At 63.5% G+C, this 16864-nt stretch overlaps 2 protein-coding genes across 2 annotated transcripts; both read left to right on the forward strand.

The window, feature by feature from the left end:
• The first annotated feature begins 1730 nt into the window (after positions 1-1730).
• On the forward strand, positions 1731-4673 carry BET1L (Bet1 golgi vesicular membrane trafficking protein like). The gene is made up of 4 exons (XM_062623363.1): positions 1731-1843; positions 2309-2397; positions 3059-3115; positions 4321-4673. The coding sequence occupies exons 1-4, from the start codon at positions 1825-1827 to the stop codon at positions 4486-4488; spliced, it is 333 nt and encodes a 110-aa protein (XP_062479347.1). The 5' UTR covers positions 1731-1824; the 3' UTR covers positions 4489-4673.
• A 3775-nt stretch (positions 4674-8448) lies between these two features.
• On the forward strand, positions 8449-15592 carry VPS51 (VPS51 subunit of GARP complex). The gene is made up of 10 exons (XM_062623364.1): positions 8449-8687; positions 9423-9552; positions 9635-9781; positions 10401-10623; positions 11665-12406; positions 12715-12933; positions 13658-13879; positions 14438-14559; positions 14936-15023; positions 15265-15592. The coding sequence occupies exons 1-10, from the start codon at positions 8487-8489 to the stop codon at positions 15523-15525; spliced, it is 2355 nt and encodes a 784-aa protein (XP_062479348.1). The 5' UTR covers positions 8449-8486; the 3' UTR covers positions 15526-15592.
• The last annotated feature ends 1272 nt before the right edge of the window (positions 15593-16864 follow it).

The raw sequence follows: 16864 nt of genomic DNA on the forward strand, positions 1-16864 counted from the left end.
ATACACGGGAGCCGAGAGGGAGAAGGGTGGGGAAAGGACAAACGAGAGGGAAGCCGCAGGTGAGATTGCTCACGCTGCTGCATCCATACAGGCAGAGCAGATGGATAACCCAGGGCCACCAGCAGCCAGCTCCCTCCCTCACCCCTAATCCTCTTCTTTCTCTCTTTGCTTTTCAACGTTTAATGCATGCCCGGCCAGTAAAGCACCCGGGGAAAGCCTTTCCCCCCTCCCAGCCCGGGATTAACACAGAGCAGCTCCCTGAAATAGCTCTCTGCCCCCTCCTCCTCTGGCTGCCCTGATTCCTAGCGCTGCACAGGAGCAGGAACACAGTGCAACACCCAGAAGCATTCCCGTGGAGAGGAAAGGCGGGAGAGCATCCCCCGGCCCCAGGCAGAGCCACCTTGGAGGGTGGTGAAGAGAAAGCCACGCTCCGGGCTTCGTGGCGGTCGATCCCGGGGCTCTGCTGCCTGGCACAGCCAGCGCAGGGACGGGCCGTGCGAGTGCATCAGGCACACGCTGGCAGAACACACGGACGGGGCCGGCCTTGGCAGCTCCTCTCTGTACCAGGACCGTGCCTCACGATGGCCATGTCAACGAGCAGAGATGCACACACGAGGGGATTATTTTGGGCACAGCGCGAGCTCAGCAGCTCACAGAGCCCTGCAAGGCCACAGTGCGGGGAAGCAACCCCAGTGGTGCGAAATAAAGCGGCTCCGAGTACATCAGTGAGCGCAGAGAGACCCCATGGAGCCATGGACCGTGCTCTGCAGCACGGATCCCCGGTCAGACCCCATGGAGCCATGGACCGCGCTCTGCAGCACGGAGCCCCGGTCAGACCTCATGGAGCCATGGACCGCGCTCTGCAGCACGGATCCCCGGTCAGACCTCATGGAGCCCCGGTCAGACCCCATGGAGCCATGGACCGAGCTCTGCAGCACGGAGCCCCGGTCAGACCCCATGGAGCCATGTACCCGCTCTGCAGCACGGATCCGCGGTCAGACCCCATGGAGCCATGGACCGCGCTCTGCAGCACGGAGCCCCGGTCAGACCCCACGGATCCCCGGTCAGACCCCATGGAGCCATGTACCCGCTCTGCAGCACGGAGCCCCGGTCAGACCCCATGGAGCCATGTACCCGCTCTGCAGCACGGATCCGCGGTCAGACCCCATGGAGCCATGTACGCGCTCTGCAGCACGGATCCCCGGTTAGACCCCACGGATCCCCGGTCAGACCCCACTGCAGCACGGCAAGCACCGAAAGCAGCCCCGGCTCTGCGCCGGGCCCTGCGCCGACAGCGCCGGGCTTTGGGGCGCGCACAGGGCCACCCCTCCTGCCCCACGCAGCCAGGGAGGGGCCTGGGCCGGAGCTGCGGGAAGCGGGGGTCCCTCGGGGGGCCCGGCCCGGAACTGCACCCGCGGAGGGGCTGAACCGGGCTCTGCGGTCAAGGCAGGAGCCGGGGCCGCCCTGGCCACGTCCCACCCCCTCCCCGGCTGCCTCCCCCGCCTCGTTCCGCGCCTTCCCCGTTTCCCCCCCCAGCGGCCGGGCCGGGCGCTGCCGGTACCTGCGGCTCGGAGTCCCTCGGAGCCGGGACCGACCCCCGGCGCTGGGGCCCTGCGGCCGCGGCCCGGGGAGGGGCGGAGGGGAGCGCCGTCACCTTCCTGCCGCCGCCCCGGCTCCCTGCCTCATTTCCCGGCCGCGCTGCCCCCGGCCCGCTCCGCTCCGCTCCCGCCGCAGCGCCCGGAGCCGCGCAGAGCGGGCGGAGGGGGGCGGACATTTTGTGGGCCCGGCGCGGCTCCGCCCGGCGGGGCGGGACCAGCGGCAGCCATGGCGGAGTGGGGCCGAGGTGAGGCCGGGGCCGGCGGAGGGACCCTGCTGCTGCTGCCGCCGCCGGGGAACGGGGGTCCCATGGGGGCGCGGGGCAGGGATCGAGGCCGGGGCCGGCCCCGCCGTCCTTCGGGAGCCGCTTCAGGCCGGGGCCCGGTTGCCGGGGGGAGCCCCGGAAGGGCCGAGGCGGGGAAGAGCCCCGGTGTGAGCGGCTTCAGCCTCCCCGCGCTGGGCACGGAGCCCCCGGCGCTGCTGGAGCCGGGAGCTCGGGGCAGGGCGCTGCGGTTCTGCCCGTGCCCCTTTGGGGGAAGTTCGCGGTAGTTTGGGCAAAAGGAGCTGGGGACCGTCCCGTGGCAAAGCCGGGGGGGGGGGGCAGCGGTAACGGCCCCCGTGGCCAGCGGAGACCTCGGGGGGCGGGGGGGGCAGCGAGCGCGTCGGGAGAGCAAAGAGCCGGTGGGGCTCAGCCGCCTCCTCCCCGGCCCAGGTGCGAGCGCTGGGAGCGAGGATGTGCTGGACGCGGAGAACAAGCGCATGGCGGAGAGCCTGGCCGGCAAGGTCACCCGGCTCAAGGCGGTGAGTGCCCGAGGCCGGACGGCGCAGCCCCTGCCCCGCTGTCCCTGGGGTGCCGGCCCGCGTGTGTGCTGGCCCCGAGCTGTTCCTTAACTTCCCCTTGCGAAACGCAGGGGGTATCTGCGAATCCGCGCTTCCCTGCCGAGCTTTAGCGACAGCATCCAGAGGGGATGGCGTGGGTGCAGCACACAGTTTTAGGCACAGAGACCACATCAGAGCTGCACAGGGGTAGTAAAGCCCAGCTCCTCGAGGAAAAGGTCACAGTAAACAGGCACGTAAAGCAGGTCTGAAAAATACGCCTTCTGTGTGGTGTTCTCAGAGCTGCTTTGCTCCTCCTAACATCAAGCGCTTTGATTTAGAGCTTAACAGAAGTCAATGACTCGCCTGGTAGAAGGGAAGACTCAGTCCCTGCTGTTGTGTCCCCATCTGTAAGTGCTCCTGCCCGATGTGACAGTTCTGGACAGCCCAGCTTTATTCTCAGAGCTGACAAAAGTTCAACCACCCAAACCTGAATGAGAATCTTGTTTCCCGACGGAACAAGCCTCTGTGTGTAGGGGGGAGCTGGGGCTTGCTTTTCTGACGTGCATTTCAGATTAAGCAGCAGCACGTGTGTCCGGTTCTCTCTGCACTGAAGGTCGCTAATCCCTGTTTCATCCCTGTGTAGCTGGCGCTGGACATCGACAAAGATGCGGAGGAGCAGAACCGTTACCTGGATGGCATGGTAAGGAACCAGTGACGTGTAGAGAGCGGCCTGTGCCTGCTGGCTCTCAGTGAGCAGCAGCTCCAGGTTAATAGCAAAGGTAGATCCCAGCACTCCGTTTGGCAAACCAGGAATGTAACTGAACCCGGTCCCAGTGGATTTCGTGGTACAAAACCATCAGGCACTTCACTGCTGGCAGGGTCGCTTTGTCCAAGGGGCTGACGGGGTTGGTATCTAGCATCTGGATGGACTGATGTAGAAATACAGGTGGAGATCACCTCCTTCCCAGGGTTAAAGAGCTGCCTCCTGCGGCTGTTGCTGGAGATGGGCCTGTTCCTCAGCTGCCCCTGTGATTTTGGTGCTGGTCAGGGCCCTGTTCTGTTTTCCTTCTGACACATGCCACCAGTGAAACCAAATTCCCTTCCCAGTTATCTGCCTCTTAAGCTCTGGTTGCTGATGGAAGATCCCAGTGCACTAGGGGCAGGCCAGGCTAGCACATCCTTGGAGCAGAGGGGTCATCTGCTGAGGCTTTTTAGGAGAAAGGCAGCTCATGAAGGAAGGGAATCCAGGCAGAGGTTTGAGTTGATCAGCACCATAACACTGGTGCTCGGAGCACCTTTTCTGCCTGAGCTGGACATGGAGAGCTGGTGTGTGGAAGCAAGAGAGCGGATAATTGTAGTGTTGAAACCAGCTGAGTCAAAGCTCAGCTTGTAGCTGTGTAATAGCAGCGTCTGCTGAGAGTGTTGGAGTGTCTGAAACGGATGTTTTCTCAGCCTGATAAGCAGGAGAATGGAGAATCAGAGTAAAAGGTGTCATGGCAAAAGACCTTAAAGGAGAAGTCTTTGACCAGCATGAAACTGTGCTGTTACAGAGGAGACTTTGAAGCATTTCAGGAGCAACACAAGCAGAAGCTCCGAGTAGTTTGTGGATAAGGAAAACCAGACCAAAAGTCAAAATGAAACTGCCCAAACTGCATTAGTTTGAGAGCTGTTTGCGCCCCTCTGGCAGAGCTGCATGTGAATGTCACCCCATGGTGAGGGGAGAATAGAATGATGGCAGGAGATCACGCCTTCTGGGCTTGGGAGCACAGCCCGGTGTGTGTGATGGCCCAGCTTCACCTAGGGAACGTCCTGCGTGGGTGAAGGCTTCACGTGCAGAGGTGCTGTTAACTCTGATCTGTTGCTGGTGTGTTTGTAAGCCTCCACCTGCCCGTCCTCTGTCCCCAGGACTCGGACCTGCTGAGTGTGACGGGGCTGCTGACGGGCAGCGTGAAGCGCTTCTCCAGCATGGCGCGCTCCGGCAGGGAGAACCGGCGGCTGCTCTGCTCCGTCTCAGCTGGGCTCATCCTGCTCTTCGTCATCCTCTACTACCTGGTGGCCAAAGCAGGGACTTGAGCTGCTCTGCGGGTTTCGCAGGACAGCAAACACAGTGACTGACAGAACTGCTCATCTGGCTCTGCCCCGTGGTGGAGGCCTCCAGGTGTTCCAGACAGACCTTCCAAATAACCTCTGTCCACCGGCTTCTCCTCCTTGTTCTGCTGGTCTGAGACATCTCTATAAAATTATGTGGTTCTAAACAGGTTCTCATGTATAACACATCCTGATGTTAAGTGCTGACACCTTTATCTCTTGCCTCGTTGGCCACGTCTCACAGCCTATTTTTAAAGGCTGCTTTTGTGTTGCCTCCCTTTCTGATGCTGTGTACTAGGCTTGTGAGGAGATGTGGCTCCAGAGACTCACTGATACCCATAAACCAGCTGAGGTTTGGAAGCTCTGGAGTTCAGGATGCTGATTGAGGAGGTCTGGAAGCATGAACGTGTGACTGACATTCCAGCGTCTCCACTCAGCTGATACCTGCTCTCCCCATGGCCTATTGATAGCATTGGGGTCACTGGGTGAAATGAAGTGTGCTCTGCCTTGAATTGAAATTGGCAGATCTGCACCCTGATACTTCCCAATTGTTGCAGAGGAATAAAACTTCATTTGAATGCGAGCTCTGTCACCTTTATCCCCCTTCTGGGCAACACCGGGGATGAACCCTGCAAGAAAGGAGGGCTAGAGCCCATAAGCCACTTCCATTTGCCCACATACGGTATCTTCTAGTCCCTCCCATGCAGCTGGAAACACACTCCCTTAACTCTGAAATCAGTGTCAAGAGAACCTGATGGCAAAAGGTCCAGTTCAGTTCAGTTCAGTTCTTGTGGTATTCCGGTACTGGAGCACTTTGGGAAGATGTACAGAGGCTGAGGTCAAGTGAAACTCCTGAATGGTGCCACTGGTGGAGGTCACGGAGGGATTGGGTCAGAGGGTGGCTTCGTTTCTGCTTTCACGGAGCAGGTACCCCTGGCTTTGCCTTTGCAGTGCTCCGGGAGCCTGCCTGCAGTGCTTGGGGCACATCCCTCCCGTCCTGCCCCAGAGCCATCGCTCCCGCAGTGGGGCCGGTTTCCTCCCTGGAGGTGCTGCACGTGGCTCTGGGGATGCAGGAGCTGGGACCGCACCTTCCCATCACCCTCCCAGCCTTTCCTGGGCTGCTCTCTCACATCACAGCCCCAGCTGCGCTCTTCCATAGCTCAGTTACTTCACTTTGCTCTGTAACTGTCACGTGCTGTGCCTGTTGGGAGAAAGGATGTAAAATAAACCAGCCTCTGGTGCCTGTTGCAAGTGCTCCTGTCCCAGGCAGCTGAGCAGAGCTGCCGTGTCCCATCCTGGCTGTTTCTGCACCCACTGCTCACGTGTGCTGGGTTTCCTTTGTGAAAGTCTCTGCTGATCTGCTTCACTTCTCTTCCTGCACCAACCACCTGAAGCTCTGACGTTCCAGCCCTTCTCCTCCCCAGCAAGCCCATGTTCACCAGTGGGGGGTTCCTTTGGCCTCCTCTTGCACCCATTAGGAATTCCCTTGTCCTTGGACTGACCCAGCTCCAGATCCGTAAGGGGACAGTGTTGTCCTTCGTTCACCTGTACCAGGCTGTGTCCAGACACTGCCCTGGCTGGACTTGGGTGTCTTTTGGCTTCTACCTTTGGGAAGTGCACAGGGAAGGCCAGTAGAAAGGAGGCAGTGGTGACTTTGGTTCTTCCTCCTGCTTCTCTGGGGAGATGCGGCAACTCCCAGCTCTTTCTATTTGCTTCTACTGTTGTAAATAAAGCTCTGGCTTTAGAATCTTCAAGTGTTTCTCTCTTGTGCTCACGTTAGCAAGGCTGCGTGCCAAGATCAGATCCCTCAGGTGTTGTGCTGGAGCTGTAGAGAACCTGCTGCCTCAAAGCCCAATCTCAACATTATCCCAGGAAGTGGGAGCTGCACCTCTTCAGGGAACTGCAGTGCAGGGACTGGAGCTTTTGTCTCTGATCCTTTGAATTCCTCTAGAAATCAATCCAAGGGTTTTTATATGTATATGTAAAATGAACCTCAGGGGTTTTAAACTTGAAATGTCAGGTTAAGGTTCTTGAAGTTGTGCCCTCTCCAGTTCCCACCCCACTGCTGCCATGTGTTTGGATTCAGCACCCATAGGACCCCATGGGCTCTGTGCCCTCTCCTCCTCCTCTTCCTGCTCCAGGCAATCCTCCAGGCTCCCCCTGCTTCTCCCAGGCTGCCCATGTCCTGCTGGGGTGGTGATTGGCACCATTGGGTGCCAGCCTGTGACCAGGTCAAAGGCTTCCCCATGCAGAGGGATCTGCAGGAGCACTGCCAAGCAGTGTGCTCCATCGGAGGGTTCCTCTCTGCGTGGGGCTGATTTGGGAACCAGCCACAGCCCCTGAACACAGCACTGGGAAGCTCTTGGGAAAGCTGGGTGAGGATGGGTAACCTCTGTGAGTGCTGCAGGAGAGCCCTGCACTGCAGTGAATGCCCTCAGGAAGCACAGTCAGAGAGAAGGAAGAACTGAGCATGTGTGTGAACCACAGCAGCAGCACGGAGGGACATGGGATCAACCACCCAACACGTCAGCACTGGGGCTTCCTCATTCAGCCACCACCGGCCCCTCACGCCCCCTGGACATCTGCTCAGTTAATCTGTTCATCTTGGTTTAGGCTTCCTATAGCTCTAAAATGACAGTGCTTTCCTGCAGCATACAAATGTGAGCAGATCCTCCCCACACCCCCCCAGCTCAAAGGGAATGTACAAAACGTTGGGGTGTCTCTATTGAAGCTGTGAATGCTCCATCCCTGGCAGTGTTCAAGGCCAGGTTGGACAGAGCCTTGGGTGACCTAGTTTAGTGGGAGGTGTCCCTGCCCATGGCAGGGGGTTGGAACTGGATGATCTTAAGGTCCTTTCCAACCCAGACCATTCCCTGATTCTATTGAAGCTGTAAGAACCAAAGAGCCAGAGCGCAGCAGTGAGCTGTTACCTGAGGGCGGCTTTGGAGAGGAGCAGCCCCAAATCGGTATGGCACAGGGGAGTGCATCCTTCCCTCAAGCACTCACAGTCAGCACCGGAGCTGGGGTGGGCCCCGTGCGACTGGGATGGCTGCAGCACACATGGACAGTCCTTCGGTAGCAATGGGAAAGGTGAAATACCGCCGGGAGCCGCTGCCTGCATCTGCGTGCTTCCAGTGCTGTGCTGGAAGGAGCAGGATGCGGGTCGCTGCCTCAGGGTGGGATCGCAGGTCCTGGGGAAGCTGCGGGCGCCTGGGGCTGGATCTGCATCACCTGGGAGGGGAAAAGGGACAAAACCCACCCAAAAGGTGACTGCGGGGCCTTGTCCTCAGCAAGGGCTGCCCGCTGTGAGCAGCTCTGGGTGCTCTTTGCTGTGCCCTGCTCTGTGTGCCCACCCCAGCCTGTTGGGAGCCCTGGGTCACCCCCGCGTCACCAGGGCCCTGCTTCTGGTCCTCCTTGGTGTTTCGCCCCTTGCTTGGGGGCTGTGAGGGCAGGGAAAGGAGCTTCGGGGGGATCAAACCCACCCCTGGGGGCGGGCAAGGCCGCTCAGGGCGCAGACGCTGATTTCAAACCAGAAACGGAGCCACGAGTCCCGCCACCGGGCAGGGCTCAGCCGGGGCTCCTGCTCCGGCCCCCGTGCCCCCCCCATGACACCCCCTCCCCAACCGCTGAGGGCGGCCCCGGGGCAGCCTCCGATGAGGAACCGGAGGGGGCCGGGGGAGCAGGGCCCGGGCTCGTCCCCCCGCAGGGTCCCCACCGCCCCGAGGGGAGCGATCGCACGGACGCCGCCTGCGGGGCCGGGGCCGCCACCGCCGCTCACCCCTCGGGACCGGCGCCTCCTCCCGCGTCCTCACCCCCGGACACGGCGGGGCGGGGCGGGGCTGGACGGGACGGGGCGACCGCGGCAATGGCCCAGCGCTGGGACCGCCATGACGGGCACGGCGCCCGGTTGCCACGGCGACAGCGACGTCGCGGCGGAAGTGACGCTCGGGGGCCGGGCCGGAAGTGCGGGAAGCGGTGGCGCGATGGCGGAGCCGGAGGCGGCGGGGAGCGGCGGCGGGGGCAGCCCCGAGCCCGGCAGCGGTACCGGTACCGGCGGGTGGCGGCGGCCCCATGGGCCCCTCCAGCGCTACTACGGCCCCTCCGCGGCAGAGGCGGCCGAGGCGGCCCCGGACCCCGCCGACATCAACGGGCCCCACTTCGACCCCGAGGTTTTCCTCACTAAGGTGACCTTTGAGCCCGCCGTGACAGCGCCCGGTCCCCGGGGACACCCCACGCAGCGGCACCCCCCGGAGGGACCCTGTGGATCGCCTTCCACAGGGGCTGTAGATCACGGGTGCCTCCATGGGGGCAATATCGGGGTCCTGTGGGGCAGCTGGGGGGGGCAGGGGCAGTCAGCACTCACTGGGGCAGTTAGAGCTCCTGGGGGCAGATGAACATCCCAGGGGGACATTTGGGGACCTGGGGGTCTTGACAGCACTCCCTGGGTGGTAGTCAGGGCTCTGAGGGGGCAGCTGGCCATCCTGGGAGGGGGGCGACGCGAGGGGCAGGTAGGGCCCCAGAGGGGCAGTCATAGGCTTATTGGGGTAAATCAGGGGCCTGGAACAGGAAGTGTTGGGGGGCAGTGGGGGTGGGGGCAGTGAGCTGAGGGCAGCAGGGCTGGGAGCAGTGAGTTGGGGGCAGTGGGGCTGGGAGCAGGGGGTTGGGGGCAGTGGGGCTGGGGGCAGTGGGGCTGGGAGCAGTGAGTTGGGGGCAGCAGGGCTGGGAGCAGTGAGTTGGGGGCAGCAGGGCTGGGAGCAGGGGGTTGGGGGCAGTGGGGCTGGGAGCAGTGAGTTGGGGGCAGTCGGGCTGGGAGCAGGGGGTTGGGGGCAGTGGGGCTGTGGGCAGTGGGGCTGGGAGCTGGGGGCAGTGGGGCTGGCTGCAATGTGGTTGGGGTGTTCATGCCCCTGTCCCCCCCCCAGGTCCGCAGCGAGTGTCCCCTGGCGCAGCTGCTGGCGCGCGAGGCCGAGCTGGGCCGGGAGATCCGCGCCCTGGACAGCGACATGCAGACCCTGCTCTATGAGAACTACAACAAGTTCATCTCTGCCACCGGTGAGCACCCGGCGGGGGGCACGCGGGCACCGGGGGGGTCCCGGGCAGCCGAAGGACCCCACGTGTGGCTCCTGCTCCCCAGACACCATCCGGAAGATGAAAGTGGATTTCCGGCACATGGAGGCCGAGATGGACGACCTGGCAGCCAACATGGCTGCCATCAGCACATCCAGCGCCCGCGTCAGCGCCGCGCTGCAGGACCGGCACCGCCGCGGCGCGCAGCTCGCCGGTACGGCGGGGGGGAGGGCCCTGGGGAGGCCCTAGGGGCAGGGCTGGGCTCTTGGGGGCAGCTGTAGGGGTCTGGGGGGCAGATCTTGGGGCGGAGGGGACCCTGGGGGCAAATCTTATAGATAAGGGTAGATTGAAGGGGTTGGGGGAGACTTGGGGTAAAGATCTGGGGGTTATGGGGCAGAGGTGGAGGATAGATAATGGGGGGTGGGGGCTGAGGAGGCTATCCAGGGGATGTAAGGGGCACAGATCTGGGGGTTATGGGGCAGGTTTGGGGCAGGTAACGGGGTGTTGGGGGACCCTGGAGGGCAGATCTGAGGGGGTCGGGGCAGATCTGAGGGGGTCGGGGCAGATCTGAGGGGGTCGGGGCAGATCTGAAAGGGTCGGGGCAGATCTGAGGGGGTCGGGGCAGATCTGAAGGGGTTGGGGCAGATCTGAGGGGGTTGGGGCACATCTGAGGGGACTGGGGCAGATATGAGGGGGTTGGATGGCTCAGATCCAGGGGGTGGGGGGCAGATAACAGTGGGGGTGCTGAGGAGCATATCTGGGGGGTGGGTGGACCCTGGCGGGGCAGGTCCAGCTCCAGGCCCTGGCCTATGGCCCGGTCCCTCTGGCCGCAGGGGTGCAGGCGCTGCTGCGGAAGCTGCAGTCCCTGGTGGAGGTGCCGGGGCGGCTGCGGCTCTGGGCAGCGCCAGGGGCTGAGCCCGCCCGTGCCCTGCGCTGCCACGCGCGCGCCCGCGCCGTGCTCCGCCACTACCGGCACCTGCCCTCCTTCCGCGCCATCGAGGACGAGAGCCGCGCCATCATGGCCGAGCTGGCCCAGCGCCTGCGTGCGCGCCTCCGGTGAGCACCGGGGGGGTCACTGCAGAGCCTGATGGGGAGCAGCCTGGGGGGGGTCACTGCAGAGCCTGATGGGGAACAGCTGTGGGGGGGTCACTGCAGAGCCTGATGGGGAACAGCTGTGGGGGGGTCACTGCAGAGCCTGCTGGGGAGCAGCCTGGGGGGGTCACTGCAGAGCCTGATGGGGAACAGCCTGGGGGGGTCACTGCAGAGCCTGATGGGGAACAGCCTGGGGGGGTCACTGCAGAGCCTGATGGGGAACAGCTGTGGGGGGGTCACTGCAGAGCCTGATGGGGAACAGCTGTGGGGGGTCACTGCAGAGCCTGATGGGGAACAGCCTGGGGGGGTCACTGCAGAGCCTGCTGGTGACAGCACCAGGGAACAGCCTTTGGGGGGGGGGGGGGTGTGTCACTCTGGAGACTAATGAGAGCCATTCCATGAACAGCCCCCTTGGGGTATGGTGGTGGTCGTGGTGCATTAACCCTGAAACCTATGATAACAATTACAGCAGGCCAGCTTTTCAAGGGATGGGAGTGTTAAATCTGAATCCCAATGACAACAGCCCCCGAGAAACATCCCAGAGAAGGGAACACTGGAACATGTTGTTAGTGTGAGGAACCGTCCCTGGAGGCATTCCAGGCCAGGCAACGTGATCTCATTGAACATGTCCCTGCTCATTGCAGGCGGTTGGACTTAGTCTGTGGTTCTACTCTGTGATCCTATGATCCCTCATGCAGAGCATTCATAGAGTACGAGGTTCAGTCTGACCACTACTGGGGTTTTCTCATGTGTTCATGGCCAAGGCATAATTCTGGAACCTTCTGAGGGGGTTTTGTTACTTCTGTAAGCCCTGAAACCTGCCGTGAGTTCTTTATTACTACACCCACTGCTGCCTCTGGAGCATTAGTGCCCCCCGCTTTGTTTCCTCATTAATTGCTGTTTACTCTGAAGCCTACCGATGGCTTCCGTTGCTGTTCCCTGTTTGCGGTGCCGCTAACCCCGGAGCCTCCCGCCCCCGTAACCCCTCCTCTTGCCCGTCCCCAGGGATGAGACCTTGGACCCCAAGGAGCTCACCGAGTGCGTGGAGATGCTGCTGCAGCTGGAGGAGCCTCCCGAGGAGCTGTGTGAGGAGTTCCTGAGCCACGCGGGCGCCCGCCTGGAGGCCGAGCTGGCGACACTGGAGGCCGAGCTGCCGCCACCCGGCCCCCCCGGCGCCGCGGCCACGCCGCCGCCCGCCTCCGACATCCTGGACTTCGTGGACCGGGGCAGCTCGGCCTTCGTGGGCAGCCTGTGCCTGCTGGCGGGCTCCTACCGCAGCCTCTTCGAGGGCCGGGCGGGCGCCGGGCCGGGCCGCCTGGAGGCCTTCGCGGCCGCGCTCACCGCGCGCTACTTCGAGCTGCTGGAGCGGCGCCTGGCGCTGGAGCGGGGCCTGGGGGACACGTCCCTGCTGGTGCGGGCGCTCGACCGCTTCCACCGCCGGCTCCGCGCGCTGCTGGAGCTGCTCCCCGCGGCCGGCGCTGAGGCGGGCGCCGCGTTGGTGGCGCGGGCGGCACGGGAGCGCGTGGACCGGTACCTGCGGGCGCTGCAGACCTTCTTCATGGGCTGCCTCGGGGACGTGCGCCAGGCGCTGGCTGCCCCCCGGCCCCCCGGCAAGGAGGGGCCCGGCCTGCCCGACCTCCTGGCCACGCTGGCCGCCTCCGTGCTCAGCCAGCTCAAGGCCGTGCTGGCCTACGTGCAGCTCTTCACCGCCAAGGACGTCGCCTTCGCCAGCCTGCCCTACTTCAAGGTGAGCTCCGGGGGGGCACAGGGCAGGATGGGGCCTGCGTGAGGCAGAATCGGGGGGCTGTGGGCTTCCTGGAGGCTGCCCCAGGCAGTTTCATACAATCCCAGACTGGTTTGGGCTGGGAGAGAACTTAAAGCTCATCCGGCTCCAACCCTGCCATGGGACACCTTCCGCTAGAGCAGCTTGCTCCAAGCCCCTGTGTCCAACCTGGCCTTGGACACTTGACGCACTCATGGGGGGGTTAAAGGGGCACTTTATGGGTTTTGGGGCCGGGGGGGGTATTTTCGGGGTGTAACTGGGCCTTGTTGCAGGGGGAGTTCTGCGTGGAGGCTGTGCGGGAAGGGCTGGTGGTGGCCTTCGTGCGCTGGCTCTGCCGCACCGCCCGCGGCTTCGCTGATGGCCCAGCTGAGCGAGGGGCCCCCGCAGCACCCCCAGCCCTGCTGCTGCTCCTGGCCCGCCTCTGTCTGGACTACGAGGCCACCACCATCAGCTACATCCTGACTCTGACCGACGAGCAGTTCCCCCCCCAGGTGAGCCCCAAAACTGCCCCAGTTGGCCCCAGAATGGCCTTAAGGGGACCCCAACTGTCCCCAGGATGTTGCAAAAGGGCTCCCCACCGCCACGTCACATCATCTATTCAGGACACAGTGGTGGTTACCATGTGGTACACGGGGTTTTCCTTCCATCAGTGTCCCTGAAAACATCCCTGAGTGGACCCTAAAAGGCCTGATTCTACCCCAGATGGCTCCAGGGGGGTCCCAGATGGCCCTACAGGCCCTCAAATACCCCTAAGTTGCTCTGTGGCATTGTGTCCACCCAGAGGGGGTCCTGGGGACAATGGTGTGTGCGGAGATTATGGGGATCTTCCTTCTACCTCTGTGTGCTCACAGGCATCCCTGGTGGACCCCAAAATGTCCTCAAGCCCCTCCCTGTGCCCTGCTGTTACCCCCATGTCCATCCAGGGTATGACCCTGGGGTACAGCACACATGAAAGCTCCTTACCTGGGCCAGTGTCTCCCAGATGTCCCCAAGGGGATTCTGCACGTCCCAAAGCCCCCCAGATGCCCTGAAGATACAGGGATGGCAGCGATGCTGCTGCAGGTGGGGTGGCCTGGATTGCCCGCCGTGGGTCCCTGGTGTCCTGTGCTGTGGAACAGCCGGAGGCTCAGGGGACATCCCCATGGCCCCGTGATGGGGACAGCGGGGAGGTGCGGGGCGCCCCTGCCCGTCCCCACACGTCCCACGTCCCCGCAGGACGGGGCGCGCGCGGTGACGCCGGGGCCGGTGCTGTGCGCGGAGGCGCGAGGCGCGGCGCAGCGGCTGCTGGATCACTACGTGCAGGCGCAGGGCGCGGCCGTGGCGCAGATGCTGCGCAAGAGCGTGGAGACGCGCGACTGGCTCAGCACCGTGGAGCCCCGCAACGTGCGCGCCGTCATGAAGCGCGTGGTCGAGGACATCACCGCCATCGACGTCCAGGTTGGGCCCGCACCGAGGCCCCGGGGGGGCTGAAGTCCCGTGGGGGGTCCCCGTGAGGTCCTTGAGGCTTCAGGAAGTCCTTGGAGCGTCTCCACAGGGCTCCATGAAATCCCTGGCAGTTACCAAGCAGGGGAGGCTGAGCTGAGCTCTTAGGCAGAAGCTCTTCCCTGGGAGGGTGCTGAGGCGCTGGCACAGGGTGCCCAGGGAAGCTGTGGCTGCCCCATCCCTGGCAGTGCTCAAGGCCAGGTTGGACACAGGGGCTTGGAGCAAGCTGCTCCAGTGGAAGGGGTCCCTGCCTGTGGCAGGGGTTGGAGCTGGAGGAGTTTAAGGTCCCTTCACCCAAACTGTTCCGTGATTCCCGGAGGTTTCCAGGGGCAGCTGGGAGTACCAGGGCATCCGGGAGGCTGCTGTCTTGAGGGTCAATAGGGGATGCCCAAGGTCCCCTTGAGGATCCTTGGAAGGGTGTCAGAGGGTCTGGGGGATCCTGGCCGGTTTGGGGAGCACCGGGGCGTACTTGGGGTGGTTCGGGATGGCAGCGCTGAGGCTGAGCTGCTGCAGGTGGGGCAGCTCTTCGAGGAGGGCGTGCGGCGGGCGCAGAGCAGTGACTCCAGCCGAAGAGCCTTCTCCGTGTACAGCAGCTCGCGGGCCCCGGGGCGCTACGCCCCCAGCTACACCCCCAGGTAGCGCTGTGCCCCCCAGTACCCACCAGAGCTTCCCCGTGACCCCCTTTGCATCCCCAAACTGCCCCTGTGTTCCCAGATGCTTCCCGTGTGTCCCCGTGCTCCCCCACCTGCCCCAGTATCCCCCAAAGATCACTGCCGTGTGCCCCACAATTGCCTCATCTCCCCACGTCCTGTTGCCATCCCCACATTCCCCAGTTGTCTCCACGTCCACCGCCCGTCCTTGTGTTCCCCAAGCATCCTTTCTTCCTCCAACCATCTCCATCTGCTCCCCCTGTCCGCTGACAACGCTGCGTCCCTGGCCCCACATCCCCTGGCTTTCTCAAGCACTCGACTGTCCCCGTGCCCCTGACTGTCCTGGTGTCACCACCCCCAGTGCCCCCATGGACACCCACCTGCTCAGCAACATCCAGAAGCTCTTCTCCGAGCGCATTGACATCTTCAGCCCTGTCGAGTTCAACAAGGTGAGGCTGCGGGAACATCCCCTTGTCCCCAAGGTCCCCTCCGGTCCCGATGCCCCCACAGTCCCCAACCTCCCCACCTCCTGCCTGCCACGTACCCCGTGGCACCGGTGACCGGGATGGGAGCTTCCTAGGTCTGGAGAGGGGTGTCCCCACTGCCCCCACGTCCCCGTGCCGCCGAGGCCTGGGGGTTGGTGCCCTGTGGCCAGCGCCGTGGCACGGTCCCCGCTGTCCCCGCGCACAGGTGTCAGTGCTGACGGGGATCATCAAGATCAGCCTGAAGACGCTGCTGGAGTGCGTGCGGCTGCGCACGCTGGGCCGCTTCGGGCTGCAGCAGGTGCAGGTGGACGGGCACTACCTGCAGCTCTACCTGTGGCGCTTCGCCGCCGACGAGCGCGTGGTGCAGGGGCTGCTGGACGAGGTGGCCGCCAGCGCCGCGCACCGGTGCCTCGACCCCGTGCCCATGGAGCACAGCGTTGTCGAGCTCATCTGCGAGCGCGGGTAGGGCACGGGGACGTGGCAGCACATGGGGGGGTGATGTGCAGGACATGGCAACACGTGGGGGGTGATGTGCAGGACATGGCAGCACATGGGGGGGTGATGAGCAGGACATGGCAGCACATGGGGGGGTGATGAGCAGGACATGGCAGCACGTGGGGGGACATTGGGGGTGATGTGCAGGACATGGCAGCACATGGGGGGGTGATGTGCAGGACATGGCAGCACGTGGGGGGTGATGAGCAGGACATGGCAGCACATGGGGGGACATTGGGGGTGATGTGCAGGACATGGCAGCACATGGGGGGGTGATGTGCAGGACATGGCAGCACATGGGGGGACATGGGGGGTGATGTGCAGGACATGGCAGCACATGGGGGGACATGGGGGGTGATGTGCAGGACATGGCAGCACATGGGGGGACATGGGGGGTGATGTGCAGGACATGGCAGCACATGGGGGGACATGGGGGGTGATGTGCAGGACATCTTTGTCACCATGGGGATGTGTCTATGAGGGGACACATCTTGGGTCCTGCTGCATAGCCAGGGAGAGGTCCGTACCCTGTGACTCCCCACACGTACTGGGACACTCTTTGTGTCTTCCCCACACAGCAGCACATGAGGACACCCCCTATACCCACCCCTGGCAATGTGCAGGGACACCCCCTGTCCCCACACAGGTCTCCCCATGTCAAAGACAGCCCCAGCCCTGATAACACCCCACGTTGTCCCCTCACGCCAGTGACACTCAACATGTGGTGACATCCCCTTGTGCCTGGGAACACGCTGGGCGCAGTGGGGACAGTAATTAAAGCGTGAGCTGTGCTTTGTGTCCTCTGCCTGTGCTTGGGGCTGTAGGGGTGAAGGGGGCTCCTCTCCGTGCCTGCTCCCCATGGGGCAGAGGTGACCTCTTGCACAAGCTCTCTTCCTCTGCCAAACCCTTGCACAAACAAGGGCCCGAGGAGCATCCCAGGGGGAATTCTGCTGCTGGGAAGTGCAGGGCTGCAGTTCCTGCTCCCTCCCTGCAGCGAGGCCATTGAGAGCTGGGAAGCGGATGCTGACCCCAGGCAGCAGCCAGCCCCATCCCGGCCAGGGTCAGGGGTTTAACGGGCTCAGGGCACGGAGAACCAAGGGAGGTGAGAGCAGCGCCCGGCACTGAGACAGCTCCGAGCTGCGATGAGGAGACCGCAGCCCGGCCTGCGCCCGCTCCGCTCCTCGTGCACACCAGAAACCAGGGAATGCGGCTGCTCGGGGAGGAAGCTGAACGCCCCCGTCCACAGCCGGCGCCTCCTGCGAGGCCTGGGAAGCACAGGTGGGAGAGCGCCCGGTTGCTCCTGCGCTCAA

The sequence above is a fragment of the Pezoporus occidentalis genome, unplaced genomic scaffold (genome assembly GCF_034315485.1).
Source record: "Pezoporus occidentalis ecotype Australia unplaced genomic scaffold, CSIRO_AGI_Poc_V1 ctg250, whole genome shotgun sequence".
Taxonomy (NCBI): Eukaryota; Metazoa; Chordata; class Aves; order Psittaciformes; family Psittacidae; genus Pezoporus; species Pezoporus occidentalis.

Bases quoted from the DNA above. Each gene is read 5' to 3' on its own strand.
- BET1L (XM_062623363.1), top strand. The intron at 2,398-3,058 runs GTGAGTGCCCGA...ATCCCTGTGTAG, and splicing joins AGGTCACCCGGCTCAAGGCG to CTGGCGCTGGACATCGACAA. The intron at 3,116-4,320 runs GTAAGGAACCAG...CTCTGTCCCCAG, and splicing joins ACCGTTACCTGGATGGCATG to GACTCGGACCTGCTGAGTGT.
- VPS51 (XM_062623364.1), top strand. From the start codon at position 8,487: ATGGCGGAGCCGGAGGCGGCGGGGAGCGGCGGCGGGGGCAGCCCCGAG. The intron at 12,934-13,657 runs GTGAGCCCCAAA...ACGTCCCCGCAG, and splicing joins ACGAGCAGTTCCCCCCCCAG to GACGGGGCGCGCGCGGTGAC. The intron at 14,560-14,935 runs GTAGCGCTGTGC...CACCACCCCCAG, and splicing joins GCCCCCAGCTACACCCCCAG to TGCCCCCATGGACACCCACC.